This window comes from Muscardinus avellanarius, assembly GCF_963383645.1.
Source record: "Muscardinus avellanarius genome assembly, chromosome: 10".
NCBI classification, from domain to species: domain Eukaryota; kingdom Metazoa; phylum Chordata; class Mammalia; order Rodentia; family Gliridae; genus Muscardinus; species Muscardinus avellanarius.
In genome coordinates this window covers 53436544-53449529 of record NC_137796.1, presented here as the reverse complement: position 1 = coordinate 53449529, position 12986 = coordinate 53436544, and the positions used below count along the sequence as shown (strand labels likewise).

General features: G+C 51.1%; 1 protein-coding gene across 2 annotated transcripts; it reads left to right on the top strand.

Annotated features, from left to right (window-relative positions):
* Window positions 1–1607: 1607 nt before the first annotated feature.
* PSMC4 (proteasome 26S subunit, ATPase 4) lies at window positions 1608–11693 on the top strand (the record flags this gene model as incomplete). Of its 2 annotated transcripts, none has more annotated exons than XM_080702218.1 (11): window positions 1608–1663; window positions 2554–2652; window positions 2853–2946; window positions 6319–6465; window positions 6549–6658; window positions 6745–6838; window positions 10572–10739; window positions 10823–10899; window positions 11029–11197; window positions 11349–11404; window positions 11580–11693. In XM_080702218.1, the coding sequence occupies exons 1-11, from the start codon at window positions 1628–1630 to the stop codon at window positions 11691–11693; spliced, it is 1164 nt and encodes a 387-aa protein (XP_080558344.1). In that variant the 5' UTR covers window positions 1608–1627. The 2 variants fall into 2 exon arrangements, with proteins under 2 accessions (XP_080558344.1, XP_080558343.1); XM_080702217.1 differs by having other exon boundaries at window positions 2760–2946.
* Window positions 11694–12986: the final 1293 nt, after the last annotated feature.

Below are 12986 nucleotides of genomic sequence, written 5' to 3'. Positions count from 1 at the left end.
ACCAGTGGGGCTAGCTCCGAACCAGCGTGATCCTCCTGTCTCCGCCTCCCAAGCGCTGGGATTACAAGCGTGCGCCACCACGCCCGGCTCTTTTTTCTTTTTTTAAACACTCCGTATACGCTATGATTTTGGCTGCGCATGCAGCTCAGTGCTATAGTGCTTTCTTATCAGGTCCAAGGCCTGTGTTCCATCCCCAGCCTCTCCACTTACCCCCCCCCCGCACTGAAAAAAAAAAAAAAAGATTGGATGAGATGATGGTTGTAAAATTTAAGCAGAGAACCTTCCTTGGCCAGTGGGTTTCCTGTGTGCCTCAACTCCAGGACACTTGCTGATTTATTTTCTCCAGCCCCGATTTTACTTGATTTGTTCCTCTGGGTAACACTGTATTCTGGGCCCCTCAATCCAGGGTGGTGCTCGATTAACGAGTGTCACCTTCAGGGCAGACGTGGAGACCTTTACAAGATCCCTTCTGTGGAACCTAGGTCAAGGCCTTTCGAACCCCACCACCAAAAGAGCTAACAGTGTTGGTGACGCACACCTGTAATCCCAGTATTTGGAAGGATGAGACGGGAGGATCACCAGTTCAAGACTAGCCCCAGCAATTTTGCGAGCCTTTTAACAACCTAGCAAGACAGTGTTTCAGAACAAAATAAAAAGGGTTTAAACCCAACGTGGTGGTGCACACTTGTAATCCCAGGATTTGGGAGGCTGAGACAGGAGGATTGTGGTTTGCGGCTGTCCTCAGCTACTTAGTGAGGTCCTTTGCAACTCAGTGAGACCCTGTTTTAAAATAATAAAAATAGAGCCCGGCGTGGTGGCGCAGGCTTGTAATCCCCGCGCTTGGGAGGCGGAGACAGGATAGCGCAGGTTCCGCGCTGGCTTAAGAGACCCTGTTTCCAAAAATAAAAAAGTATAAAAATAGGTCTGGGAGTGTAGACCGGAGGTAGGGCTACCAGGAACCCCAGTACAACAACAACAACAACAAATAATAATAATAATAGTAATAAATAATAATAATAATAATAATAATAATAAAACAATAATAATGGTAGGGCTGGGAGTGTAGCTTGGAGGTAGAATGCCCCTGGGTTCCGTCCCCAGTACCGCAAAAAAAAAAAAAAAAAGGCTGGAGGTGTAGCTCGGAGGTGGAATATCCCTAGGTTGAATTCCCAGTAGCACAAAAAATAAAAATAGGAGGGAAGGGAGCAGAAAGGCACTGCTCCAGTAGAAGAACTAAAAGCCATTGGCGTCCACGTTTTCCAAAGCATTTCTGAGAATTTCCTTGGTTGCAAGAGCAACTCGCTCTCACCACCTACAGGAGAGAAAGCCCTCCGCCACGGCGCGGAGAGATGACGTCACCGCACTGCCGCGCACGCGCACGCCTCGGAGCCCGCCGCCCGGCGGGGGCAGTGCACGGCGCATGCGTGGGGGGACGGCATGGCGCATGCGCGTGCCTGCGAGGCGGAGCCCGGGGCCAAGTCTTCGCTGTCCTGGGCCCTTGCAGGCAGCTCTCGGCCATATCGTAAACTACGTTTCCCACGATCCTCTTAGGCCAGCGACTTCCTTTAGTGTCAGCGGAAGCGGTGACTGGATCTGGCCGAGCCCCGCAGAGGCCGGCTTGGTCACTATGGAGGAGATAGGCATCTTGGTGGAGAAGGCTCAGGTGCGGTGGGGACTTGGGCTTTGGAGTTTGGGCAGAGCTTGGGGGGGGACAAAGCCAGATTCATCTGGGGCGGGGGGGGGGGGGGGCTGCGTGACTTCCAGGAGGATCCCCAGCCGCCCGGGGTGATCAGAGGCCTCGGTGGAGAGCTTTGTGTCTTCCCGAGGCCTGCGTGGTCTAGTGATGTTAGGAGGGCAGGAGGGCCTCAAACGCAAGCTGGGGAGAGGGCGGCGGTGGAGAGGCTTTGAGACTGATTGCGAGGCCTGGCTGGGATTGCTTAGTGACATCGTTGGCCCGTCGGGGTTGGAGTTGGGTCGGGTGGTGAGTGATGTGTGGAACGGAACCCTGTGGCCCTTGGATGTCAGGGACTAAGCGCCTAGGGGACCGACTGGTGTTCCAGGTTTGGCTGCTGGTGGAGGGAGGTTATTGTGTCTTTATCTGTGGCTTGGCCGAATGATGAATCTGTGACATGAGGTATGTTTTGGGTAAACTGGAAAATGAATGCTAAGACTCTCTGAAGATAGGGGGACCTTAACAGCCTCTTTGGGAGAGGTATGTGACATTGGTATGTTGAGTGGGACTGGGGGTGCTGAGGCCTGGTAAGGAGTTGATAGAACATTTAGGTCCTGGGGCATGTTAGGAGGGGCACACCGTAGCAGATGATCTGTTTAGTGTGCAGATTGACATTGCCCCTTGTTTAAGGGGCCTAGTAATATCAGAAGCCTAGGGGCTGAGAAGTCTCCAGAATCAATTTAAAAGAACTCAGTGATGTCATGAGCCTGTTAGAAGCCATGTGACATCATGATGAATTGCTGCTGCTGTGGGTGGTAATCTTTAAATACTTTCATGGGGGGATTCTTCTCTTCCGACCTGAATTTTCCCCCTTGATCTAGGATGAGATCCCAGCATTGTCCGTATCAAGGCCCCAGACTGGCCTGTCCTTCCTGGGACCGGAACCTGAGGACCTAGAGGACCTGTATAGCCGCTACAAGGTATACTCAAGCCCAACCTGGACCCTGTCCGAGGACCCAGCATCTCATACTCCCCCTAGCTCAGCAAGGCCTGAGCCATCCCATTCCTCTCTCTCCTGTGCTCACAGAAGCTGCAGCAAGAGCTGGAGTTCCTGGAGGTTCAAGAGGAGTACATCAAGGATGAGCAAAAGAATCTGAAGAAGGAATTTCTCCATGCCCAGGAGGAGGTGAAGCGAATCCAGAGCATTCCACTGGTCATTGGGCAGTTCCTGGAGGCTGTGGATCAGAACACAGCCATTGTGGGCTCTACCACAGGTGAGTGGATCTGTGAGCCATAAGCCCACTTACTGGGATTACAGCATGTGCCGCCATACTCAGCTTCTGGGTTTTATTTTTTTATTTCTACCTCTGAGCCGCAAGCCCAGCACTGTTTTATTTTTATTTTGAAATGGCTTCAGCCGGGCATAGTGGCACATGCTTGTAATCCCGGTACTCGAGAGGCTGAGACAGAAGGATTACCGGGTTCGTGAAATAGGGCTGGGGTGTGGCTTGAAGGTAAAATGCCCCTGGGTTCCATCCCCAGTACCACCCAAAAAAAAAAAAAAAAAGGAAGAAAGAAGAAAAGAAACAGTGTCTCAGTAGAGTGATGAGAGTCTCACTACTACTTGCTGAGGCTGTCCTCTAACCTGTGAACCTTCTGTCTCAGCCTCCCAAGTACTGGTATTACAGTATACATCATTTTGCCCAGTTTCTGTTTTTTTTTTTTTTAACTTAGTTCTTTTTTTTTTTTTTTTTTTTTGGGGGGTGGTACTGGGGTTCCTGGAAGCCCTTCTACCTCCGGGCTACACTCCCAGACCTATTTTTTATACTTTTTTATTTGGAAACAGGGTCGGCTTAGCCAGCGCGGCTGCCTTTGAACCTGTGTGATCTTCCTGTCTCTGCCTCCCAAGCGTGGGGATTACAAGAGTGCGCTACCACACCTGGCTTAGTCTTTTACTTTTGAAACCGGGTCTCACTGAGTTGCAAAGGGCCTCACTAAGTAGCTGAGGCTGTCCGAGAACCATGATCCTCCAGTCTCAGCCTCCCGAATGCTGGGATTGCAAGCATCATGCTCCCGGCTATTCTGTTTTAATTTAAACAAAATTCTAGTCAAACCACTCCCTCTCCCCCCATTGATTTCGAGACTGTGTGTTGGGACCTATAATTTGATACTACGGTGGCATGTTAAGAGATTGATAGTACTCTGGTTGGTAGCTGCTATTAACATAGGTCCACACCCTGCCCTAAAGAGAGTCATTGTTTCTGACATCTGCCTTCTCCTGTTTTGGGCCTGTATTCCTCTGGATTGAGCCAAACTCTTATAAAGGTTCTTATACCTCAGTCTGGACTGATGGGCTATGAGGAAGTAAATGGAGGGTAGTATTCAGGATGACACCTGGGTCTTTTTTTTCCCCCCTTCTTTTGTGGTACTGGGGATTAAACCCAGGGACATTCTACCTCTGAGTTCCACCGGGCCCTATTTTAGTGTTTGGTTTTGTTTTGGGGTTGTTGTTGTTGTTGTGTGTGTGTGTGTGTGTGTGTGTGTTATTGGGGGTGGAACCCAAGGGCATTCAACCTCCGAGCTACAGCCCAGCCTATTCTTATTGTTCTTTTATTTTGAAACAGGGTCTCACTGAGTTGCAAAGGGCCTCGCTAAGTAGCTGAGGCTGGCCAAGAACCGCGATCCTCCTGTCTCAGCTTCCCAAATGCTGGGATTAAAAGCATGTACCACTACACCTTGCTCAATTTTATTTCTTATTTGGAAACAGGGTCTTGTTAGGTTGATGAGAGTCTCTATTGCTGAGGCTGTCCTGGAACCTGTGATCCTCCTGCCTTAGCCTCTCAAGTACTGGGATCACAGGCATGTGCCATCATGCCCAGTGAAGGCTATGTGAGACTTGAGGACAGTGGAGCGCTTGCTGAGTTGGCCATGGAGGTAGAAGGTAGATTTAGAAGGAGACAGTGATAGCAGTCTAGTACATGGTAGTGATGTGTCTAGAAAGTCGCCAACAGTCAGGTCTGATGGTCAGAAGAGATGTCGCTGGAGGGAGATGGGGAGGAGAGACCAGGAAGGGATCGTACAGAGACCTAGACAGGAGAAAATGGGCTGAGTCAGGGCAGGGGTTAGGGAGGAGAGAAGAAAGACTGGTTATAGAGAGACCTAGGAAGCTGGGGGGAAGGTTATAGTGATTGACGGGCTTTGGAAGGAAGGAGAAAATGATCTAGGATGAGGTTTGGACTCTGGCTGGGAACTGGCACAGTATGCCTCCTTAAGACAGATCCAGAGCCAGGCGCAGTCGTGCACACCTGTAATCCCCGTTCTAGGGCGGCTGAAACAGGAGGATCACAGGCTCGAGACAAGCGTCAGCAAAGCAAGACTCTTCAGCCACCTAGCAAGACCCTGTTTTGGGGTGGCGGTGAGAAGGCCGGGTGTGGTAGAACAACCTACATACCTCTAATCCTAGTACTTAAGAGGCTGCGACAAGAGGAGCACAGGTTGGAGACCAGCCAATTTAGTGAGACTCTCAGCAACTTAGACCCCATTTCAGAACAAAAATAAATAAAGAGGGCTGGGGGTATAGCTCAGAGGTAGAGCACCTGGGCTCAACCCCCAGTACCACAAAATAAATAAAAGGAGCAGGGAGTGAGCCAGACGTGATGGCACGTGCTTGTAATCCCAGTACTTGGAAGGCTGAGACAGGAGGATGCAGGTTTGAGGACAGCCTCCGCAAATAGTGAGACTCAGCAATCTAGTGAGGTCTCATTTCAAAACAAACAAACAAAAAAATTGGGCTGGGAGTTATATCTTGGAGGTAAAATGTATCTGGGTTCAATCGCCAATACTACCACCAAAAAAAAAAAAAAGATTCAGGAGGACTAGCACAATTTGGGGAAAGAAAGATACTGAGGTCATTTTTGGATACAGTGACAGAGATACCCAGGGGAACATCCAGGAGGAGGGAAGTCAGCCAGAGACCGACAGAAAGTTGTTAATGTGAGTGTCGGGGTGGGCTCGAGGCCAGGAGGTCCAACCTGGTCCAGGTGAGAGATAGTGGTGGCCTGGAATGTACAACTGTGAAGTGAGGCTGAGGGGAGGGGAGGAGATGTGTGTGTGTGTGTGTGTGTGTGTGTGTGTGTGTGTGTGTGTGTTTTACTGGGAATGGAACCCAGGGGCATTGTACCTCCGAGCTACACCTTCAGCCCTATTTTTAGTCTTTGGTTTTTGTTTTTTTTTGTTTGTTTGTTTTGTTTTGTTATGGTTGTTGTTTGTTTGTTTGTTTTTTGGTGGTACTGGGGATAGAACCTTTTTACCTCCAGGCCACATGCCCAGACCTATTTTATATTTTATTTGGAAACAGGGTCTCTTAAACCAGTGAGGCTGGCTTTGAACCTGCGTGATCCTCCTGTCTCTGCCTCCCAAGTGCAGGGATTACAAGTGTGCGCCACCACACCCGGCTAGTCTTTGTATTTTTGAAATAAAGTCTCACTGAGTTGTAGCTGAGGCTGTCCGCGAACCGTGATCCTCCTGTCTCAGCCTCCCAAATGCTGGGATTCCAGGTGCGCGCCACCACGCCCGGCAGGAGAGAATGTGTTTGAGGCTGTAGTGCTTCTCATCGTCCCCTCTCCCTGCGTCTCTCCTTCCCACAGGCTCTAACTATTACGTGCGCATCCTGAGCACCATCGACCGGGAGCTGCTAAAGCCCAATGCTTCCGTGGCCCTCCACAAACACAGCAACGCCCTGGTGGACGTGCTCCCTCCAGAGGCCGACAGCAGCATCATGATGCTCACCTCAGGTGAGGGGAGAGCCCGAGGCCCGGGAGGCCCCCGGGGGACCCTGCAGGCCAGCCTGGGAGCCCCAGCTCTGTTCTCCCACCAGACCAGAAGCCAGATGTGATGTATGCAGACATCGGCGGTATGGACATCCAGAAGCAGGAGGTGCGGGAGGCCGTGGAGCTCCCACTCACACACTTTGAGCTCTATAAGCAGGTGAGGCGAGGAGCAGCTGGGCCCTGGGGCTTTGGGCTGGGGACGAGGCTCCCGGCTCATCCTTCTTGCCCACCTCTGGGTTTCAGATCGGCATCGATCCTCCCCGAGGCGTCCTCATGTACGGCCCGCCTGGCTGCGGGAAGACCATGTTGGCAAAGGCTGTGGCACATCACACGACGGGTGAGCCTCCTGTCCCCTCCCCACGCTCTGGCCTCCTGGCCGCCTCAGCTTACTCTCTGCTTGCTCGCGCGCCCCAGGAAATGGCGCAGCACAGTGATTACAAACATGGGCTGGGGCAGGGGTCAGAGCCCAGGGATGCCTCTTCCTGGCTGGGCAGCCCTGGCCAGGTGACTTCCCCTTGTATGCCTCAATTTTCTCATCATAAAAAAATTTTTAAGCTGGGCATAGTGGTGCACATTTATAATCCCAGTACTTGGGGAGCAGGTTCACTGCCAGGAAGATCGCAGGTTCACTGCCAGCCTCAGCTACATAGCCCTCTGAAACTCAGTGAGACCCTGTTTCAAATCAAAGAATAAAAAATAGGGCTGGGGGTGTAGCTCAGAAGTAGAATGCCCCTGGGTTTCATCCCCAGTACTGAGAAAAAGAAAAACAAGTTCAGCCAGGTATGGTGGCTCATGCTTGTAATCCCAGTACTTTGGAGGCCAGAGACAGGAGGATCCCAGGTTCAATGATGGCCTCAGCTATTTAAGTGAGGCCCTCCTCAACTTAGTGAAACCTTGCTTCAAAACAAAGAATAGGAGCTGGGTGTGGTGGCGCACGCTTGTAATCCCAACATTCTGGAGGCTGAGACCTGAGGAACACGTTCATTGCCAAACTCAGCTACTTAGGCCCTTTGCAACTCAGTGAGACCCTGTTTCAAAACAAGAATTAAAAAAAGGGCTGGGAGTGTAGCTCAGGGGTAGAATGCCCCTGGGTTCCATCCCTGGTAACGCAAAAAAAAAAATAAAAAAACAACAAAGAATAGCCGGGTGTGGTGGCGCATGTGCATGTGTGTAATCCCAACATTCAGGAGGCAGAGACTGGAGGATTGAGGAGATTTGCAGACTGCCTCAGGTACTGGTGAGGCTCTTCACAACTCAGTGACCCTGTTCAAAAATAAAAAGACTAAAAACTAAGGTTGGGGGTGTGGCTTGGAGGTACAGTGCCTCTGGGCTCCATCCATAGTACCACACAAAAAAAAGAATAAAAAATAGGGCTGGAGTATAGCTCAGAGGTAGAATGCCCCTGAGTTCAATCCCCAGTAACACATACACACACACACACACACACACACACAGTTAAATGAATTAATTAATGAATTAACAGGGTGATTCTGAGCAGTTAATGAAATAATGCAGTGTTTTTCCCACGATGGTTTGTGACCCATTAGTAATTGTGAATTCAAACTGGACGGGTGGTTAGAGGTGAGGTGAGGTCAGGGAGGAGGGCATTCTGCAGAGTGGAAAGGCTCCAGCGAGGCAGGGAGGAGTGGAACTGACCTGAAGATGTGTTGATCCATCATGTGGAGGTCTCTGAGAGTTCCCAGAGGAAGGGAGGTATGAGGAGTTTGTTGGGCACACAGATGAGAGGCCTCCAGGACAGGAAATCACAGTTGCCAAAAGGTCCAGAGGTGAGAAAGAATTCATTTAGAGGATCATGTGTAGACGCCAAGGGCCTTAAGGTCTGTTCATTCCTGTTTCTGATGCTCAGCCCAGGAACAATCAAGGTAGGTATTCAGAAAATGTTCACTGACTGGCCGGCCGGAGGAGGAACTGTGTTAGGCAAGGTACAGAAGGTCAGGCCAAAGAAATCATGAAGGGCATGAATATAAATAACCCTAGAGTATTTATAGTCTAAAATAAATCTGGCAGCCATTTAGAAGACTTTGATTCCAGGGGATACCTAATGGTAGCCTTGTGCAGAGGGTTTTGGGTTGTTGTTTGTTTGTTTGTTTTTAAGTTCCGCTGTTACTGGGGATTGAACCCAGAGGTGTTCTACCTCTGAGTCCACCCAGCCTTTTTGGCTGCTTTTTGTGTGTGTGGTACTGTGGATGGAACCCAGAGGCATTCTACCTCTACCCCTGAGCATCTGCCTCTTGGGGGTTTCATCCTCTCTTTGGTGGTCACTTAGATGAGGTCATCTCTTGACTCAAATGAAGAGGGAAAGGTAGATGCCGTGCTTACGGGCAGAGGAAGGTTTGAAATGCCTGCTGTGGAGAATGGAAGAGAGATCTGCTGAGAGACAGGGTGAGTCCGAGGCCGTGTTGAAGACCGGGGGACATTGGAGATGAGACTGTGGTGCCCGCTGCCCTGTTCTCCAGGTTTCTCCACGGTGTCTAGCAGCCTCCAGGTGGGATGTGTATGTGATGGCAGTGATGCCATCTGTGATACGTAACGGGAATGGCACTTCGCCCTTACACATGAATTGTTTTGTTAATGCTTAGCACTTTACCTGTTGAAGCCCTCCAGGAAAATAAATGCCTCTGTCATCTCCATTTTGCACTAAGAAAGCCAAAAGCTTAATAACTTGCTCAAGGTCACCAGCTAGTCAGCTGTAGTGCTGGGATTTGATTCCCAGCGTTTTGAACTCAAAGCTCTGACCGCTCTGTTGATTTCTTGAGACCTTGAGGTGGTATTCTGCTATGCAGGAGAGGGGGAAAAAAATGGTGCAAGGGATAGCTTGTCGAAGGCCCCAGGCCTGGGCTGGAGACAAGACAGCTGCAGAGATGGGGGTTTTGTGCGAAGCAAGTTGGACACCTGCAGAGCAGCCGAGTAAACAAGTAAATGTGTGGCCAAAGCCAGGCGGTCAGGGTGCTAGAACCAAAAACGCCAGAAACCCTGAGGCTAAGATGTTTACTGAGCCCAGGATGATGCAGGTCACCTCGAGCCAGGTGCGGACCTTGGGGAGTGAATGGTTGCGCAGCCCTTAGTTAGCCCTACATAGGTGGCCGTGCAGCTCCCTGCTCTGGTGGCTGGAAGAGTCCTGGGGGTTGTTCTGCACTACACAAAGCTGTATCCAGTCATTAAGAAGTCAAGTGGGAAGCCGGGTATGGTGGCGCACGCTTGTAATCCCAGCATTCAGGAGGCTGAGACCGGAGGATCATGGTTCGCAGACAGCCTCAGCTACTTAGTGAGGCCCTCTGCAACTCAGTGAAACCCGGTTTCAAAATAAAGAATAAAAAAAAAAAAAAAATAGGGCAGGGGGTGTAGCTTGGAGGTTGAATGCCCCTGGGTTCCATCCCCATACCCGCCCAAAAAAAAAAAAAGAGAAAAGAGAAGTCAAGTGGGCCACTGTGGCATCCACTTGTAATCCCTACTACTTGGGAGGCTAATACAGGAGGATCACAAGTTTGAGGCCAGCTTCAGTGACTTAGCAAGACCCTGTCTCAAAATAAAATGGAGCTAGAGATACAGCTCAGTGGTAGAATGCCCCTGGGTTCAATCCCTAGTACCCAGGGGGGGAAATGTCCAAAGGGAGGGCCCAGAACAAACCTGCTTCAGTCCCCTTGCCAGATGTCATTTTAGCAGAAGATGGAAAGTGGTCCGTGTAGCAGAGCGGCAGTACGATGCCTTAGTGTGTGGCAGCGTGCGTGCTTTCTTACTGATTCTGCTTGTGTTCTGGAAATCCAGGTGCTTTGGTGTTTGTGTGTGTGTGTTTAGTGTTGAACATCCTGACTTTTAAGTATTGGGCCAAAGTGTGACCTGTGTGTCCAGTATTCGTGACTGGGGCTGCTGGGCTGTGAGACCCACGGAGCTGGCTAATCCTTGGGCTGGATGGAGGACCGACTTCCTTGGCTTGAGAGAATGACCCAGCCATCAGGATTAGGTATCCCAGGAAGTGGATTCCTTCAGGAATTCCCACATTCAATTAAAGCAGAATGGTCCCCATCCAACCTTTGTCCTCCTGCCCTCAGCTGCATTTATCCGCGTCGTGGGCTCAGAGTTCGTACAGAAGTACCTGGGCGAGGGACCCCGCATGGTCCGGGACGTGTTCCGCCTGGCCAAGGAGAACGCGCCTGCCATCATCTTCATAGACGAGATCGATGCCATCGCCACCAAGAGATTCGATGCCCAGACGGGGGGTGAGTGGTGCCCGGCAGGGCTGGCGTCTTGGGCAGGCTCGTCATACCACAAACCCTGGACTGACTGTGTCCCGCACCCTCAGCTGACAGAGAGGTTCAGAGAATCCTGCTGGAGCTGCTGAATCAAATGGATGGATTTGACCAGAACGTCAACGTCAAGGTTTGGGGATCGGGGCGGGCAAGTGGAAATGTGGTGCAGGGATCGGGGAAAGGTGGGCTGGCTTATGGGGGCGCATCTCATGACAGGAGAGTGGGGATGGCGGAGTCTGAGGCAGCCTCTCGGTGGCAGGTGATCATGGCCACAAACAGAGCAGACACCCTGGACCCAGCCCTGTTGCGGCCAGGCCGCCTGGACCGCAAGATTGAATTTCCACTCCCCGACCGGCGCCAGAAGAGGTTGATTTTCTCCACTATCACCAGCAAGATGAACCTCTCTGAGGAAGTCGACTTGGAAGACTGTATCCTGCGTGGGAAGTGAGGGGGAGAGCCCTGGAGGGAGGGGGCCAGTCTCATCTCCACCCTGCCATCACATGGGGGAGCCCAGGCCCAGGGAAGGAAGGGCGGCAACAGAGACCACCCAGGAGGGCGCCCTTAACTCACCTGCTGCAGATGTGGCCCGGCCGGATAAGATTTCAGGAGCTGACATCAACTCCATCTGTCAGGAGGTGAGTGACGCTTTCTCTCCCGCCCAAGCAGGGGGTGGATGACAACCTCTGAGACCACCCTGCCTAGTCTTGCCTCCTCATTGCCCCCCTGGGGTAGGGTGCCGCCTTTTCCTTCCTTCACTGTTCCCAGGGGTGGAGGTGCTTAGAGTACATTGTCATTCCCATCCCTCAACAGAGTGGGATGCTGGCCGTCCGTGAGAACCGCTATATCGTCCTGGCCAAGGACTTCGAGAAAGCCTACAAGACTGTCATCAAGAAGGACGAGCAGGAGCACGAGTTTTACAAGTGACCCTCCCCAGCCCGCAGCCCCCACCACACGGCCTGGCCTCTCGCCGCCCAGGCACCTCGCCTCTGCCCCAAACCCGTTTCCTTTTCTCTTTACCCAGGATTGGCTTATTCAATAAATGGACGAAATTGACTCCACTTAATTTCTGTGTGTGTGATGCTGGGGATTGAACCCAGAGGCCTTCTGCCTCTGAGCCACATCCTGAGCCCTGTTTTATTTATTTATTTATTTATTTATTTATTTATTTATTTATTTTTGAAACAGGGTCTCACAAGTTCCTGCAAGCCTCTTAAGTTGCTGAGGCTGGTTTCAAACCTGTGATCCTTTTGTCTCAGCCTCCCAAGTACTGGATCTCAGTCACCATGCCTGGCTTGAGTCTATTTAGTTTTTTTCTTTCTTTCTTTTTTTTTTTTTTTTTCTTTTTTTTTGGTGGTACTGGGGTTCCTGGAAGCCCTTCTACCTCCAGGTTACACTCCCAGACCTATTTTATATTTTTATTTAGAAACAGGGTCTCTTAAGCCAACACGGCTGGCTTCGAACCTGCGCGATCCTCCTGTCTCCGCCTCCCAAGCGCGGGGATAACAAGCGTGCGCCACCACGCCCGGCTTATACTTTTTTTAAATTTGGAAACAGGGTCTCTTACGCCAGCGCGGCTGGCTTCGAACCTGTGCAATCCTCTTGTCTCTGCCTCCCAAGCGCGGGGATTACAAGGGTGCGCCACCATGCCTGGCCCCTATTTTTTTTTTTTCTTTATTTTGAAACAGGGCCTCACTAAGAGGACTTGACTAGGCTGGCCTCAAACCTGCGATCCTCCTGTCTCAGACTCCCAAATACTGTATTACAAGTGTGCACCACTATGCCCCGCTGTAGGGTATCAGGTTCTGGAAAGGAAGGAGGCGATTATAGCTGGTAGGCTAAGCAGAGAAGTCAACCCCAACCCCAACCCCTGAAAGCTCACTGAACAAGAGTAAGGAGATAAGCAAGTAAAAGTCAGGTATAGTGGCACATGCCTGAAATCTCAGCTATGTGGGAGGCTGAGACAGGAGGACCACAGGTTTGAAACCAGCCTTAGCAACTTAGCAAGACTCGGTAACCTTGTGAGATTCTGTTTCAAAAAAGGGCTGGGAGTATGGCTCAGAGCTACGTAGGATGCCCCTGGGTCCCATCCCCACTACCTCACAACCAGGTGGTCTGAGCCATAACCTTCGGATTCTGCCTCAGGTGAGGGTGTCTGGCAGGATTCTTCCATCATGCCCAGCAGGGAGGTCCTTCTGAGCGGCTCCATCCCACCCTTCC